Source organism: Aplysia californica, unplaced genomic scaffold (assembly GCF_000002075.1).
Source record: "Aplysia californica isolate F4 #8 unplaced genomic scaffold, AplCal3.0 scaffold00088, whole genome shotgun sequence".
Classification (NCBI taxonomy): domain Eukaryota; kingdom Metazoa; phylum Mollusca; class Gastropoda; order Aplysiida; family Aplysiidae; genus Aplysia; species Aplysia californica.
In genome coordinates this window covers 1265458-1267667 of record NW_004797358.1, presented here as the reverse complement: position 1 = coordinate 1267667, position 2210 = coordinate 1265458, and the positions used below count along the sequence as shown (strand labels likewise).

Below are 2210 nucleotides of genomic sequence, written 5' to 3'. Positions count from 1 at the left end.
CATGATGTATAATTGGCCTATCCACTGTTCACAGCAGCTGCAATATTCCGCTATAACCGACTCGCATGTTTGTCTGATAGCGCTATAACAATAACAGTATTTTATTTACAAAGGTAAAGAGGAGAAAAAAAACGGGGTTTTAGAATTGTGTCTTTATTATAACAGACTTCTCGTTATAAGTGGACTCCTCTGTATTCGATTTTGGTGGAGACACGCTCTAACATACCACATACATGTATTAAAAAAAGGTAAGAACTATACATTATACATGTACCAAATTAAATGACTTTACGCTTGTATGTATAAACACAAAAATTGAAAACAACACATCAGAACAATGACAAGAAAACAATTAACACACCAACAAATTAAAACACAACATAGAGGAAAATGAAAGAGAACCAGCAATATAAATAGTAGGCTATGCAAAGTACTTATATTCTTCACATGAAAATAAATCAACTCAATGTCAACGAGTGAGTAAGAGACGAAGTGAAGCGTAAGTGATAATAAACTTTCTTTCTAAAAGTTAAAAGTAAAGAGGTTCGGGTTTTAAAGTTTTTTTATTCCCCATTTTCCCCTGGTTTGTTTTTATTCCTCGTAGGTGTGTGCTTTCTTTTTCTTTTTTTTTTAAAATACACAAATCGCGGACCCAAAAATGCCAAAAATCGCGGTCACGATTCGCAGGTCGCGGCCGCGACAAACGCAGATGCCAGACAAAGCAAAAACCTGTAGTTTTATCAGTAGGAGTCATAAGAGGTTATTCAAGGACGTACCAACGTATTCAAATGGCAAGTGTTGGCGAGATAAAACAGATCTTTTCCTGAGCACCTTGTGAGACTTGAAAGAGACATGAAGATGAAGGATCTTCTCCTCGTCGCCATTCTTATCTCTGTGTCAGGGGAGGGAGACTTCAGTCCATGCATCAATGACAAATTCCAGTAACATTTACTCGTTATAATGTGGATGTGGCTGCCTGCATGCCTTTACCACCACAAGCTAGAGCTTCAGGCTTAGACTATCATGCAATGCTCTATTATAATATAGTTAAACTAGTTTTCTTGTGCATATCCCAATTTTTTGTTTCTTGTGTGTGTGTGTGTGTGTGTGTGTGTGTGTAAGTCAAGGTTTATTCGCTATTAACTTAGCATCGACAAAAATTTCTATATCACTTGCATGGGATAGAGCTATTATATTACTGAATCTATTGTTAATAATAATATACTATTCCTACCGGAGACAATCACAAGTCATCTCCTACTACTACTACTACTACTACTACTACTACTACTACTACTACTACTACTACTATTATTATTGTTATATTTATTGTTACCATTTATTAATGTATTAATTATTATTAATATTATTATTATTGTTATTATTATTATTAATTAATTAATTAATTTACTTATTTATCATTATTTTATCATTATTATTATTATATAGTAGTAGTACAATGTAGTAGTATTTTTATCATTTTTGTTTTTTGTGTTTCGCTAAGGATCTGTTTTCTAGGTTTCTATTGGTAAATGTGTGTGGTTGGCGGGTGCTCTGGTGTGGTGTTTCTTATCAAACCTCTATCCTCCTTATATCTCCATCTTTTCTTTATAATATGACCTACATGTAGTTGTGTTACAAGTGCCGTAAAATTCTGATTAAAACTTTAAAAAAAAATTCTGTCCCCCAGCTTGCATGCCTAGCCCGGAGGTGGGAGCCAACAAACTCGCTCGTGGTAGGCCTACTATCTGCCGACGTTTTCTAAACTTGGACTGTGTCTGTGCGGGGGGAAAGAGGAAGAGAGACAGCAACGGATGCATCTCCTGTCACTGTCCAGACCCCATTATTGGGACTTGGGGCACAAATTAATTGGGAAGAAATAAAAAGTTAAATTAGTCCTCTCCAACATGGCATCTATAAAATGAGACACCCCCCCCCCCCCCCCCCAAAAAAAAAGGAGAATGCTTGACTTCGTTTCAAGCTTTGGGGTAAGAAGGAAGGGAACTTTTTCTTATTTTCCCTCTTTAAAAAAAAAAAAAAGAAATCATGTTTGTCTTGAACGAGAAGAAAATAAAGGGAATTCACTTAGATTGTGTCTCTTTTCTTGAGTGGTTACACAAAAAACCCAAAACCCCCCTATGGGTTTTTTGGAACTTTTTTATACAACACCCCCCCCCCCCCCCAAAAACACCAAATTATTTCTCCCCCTT

At 36.0% G+C, this 2210-nt stretch overlaps 1 protein-coding gene across 1 annotated transcript in view; it reads right to left on the bottom strand.

Moving 5' to 3' along the window:
- Positions 1 to 884, bottom strand: part of LOC101856564 (proline dehydrogenase 1, mitochondrial-like) — a 6466-nt gene extending 5582 nt beyond the window's left edge. The window contains exon 1 of the mRNA XM_005094754.1: positions 777 to 884. Within this exon, the coding sequence (XP_005094811.1) occupies positions 777 to 884 (108 nt within the window). The remainder of the gene's footprint in view (positions 1 to 776) is intronic.
- Positions 885 to 2210: the final 1326 nt, after the last annotated feature.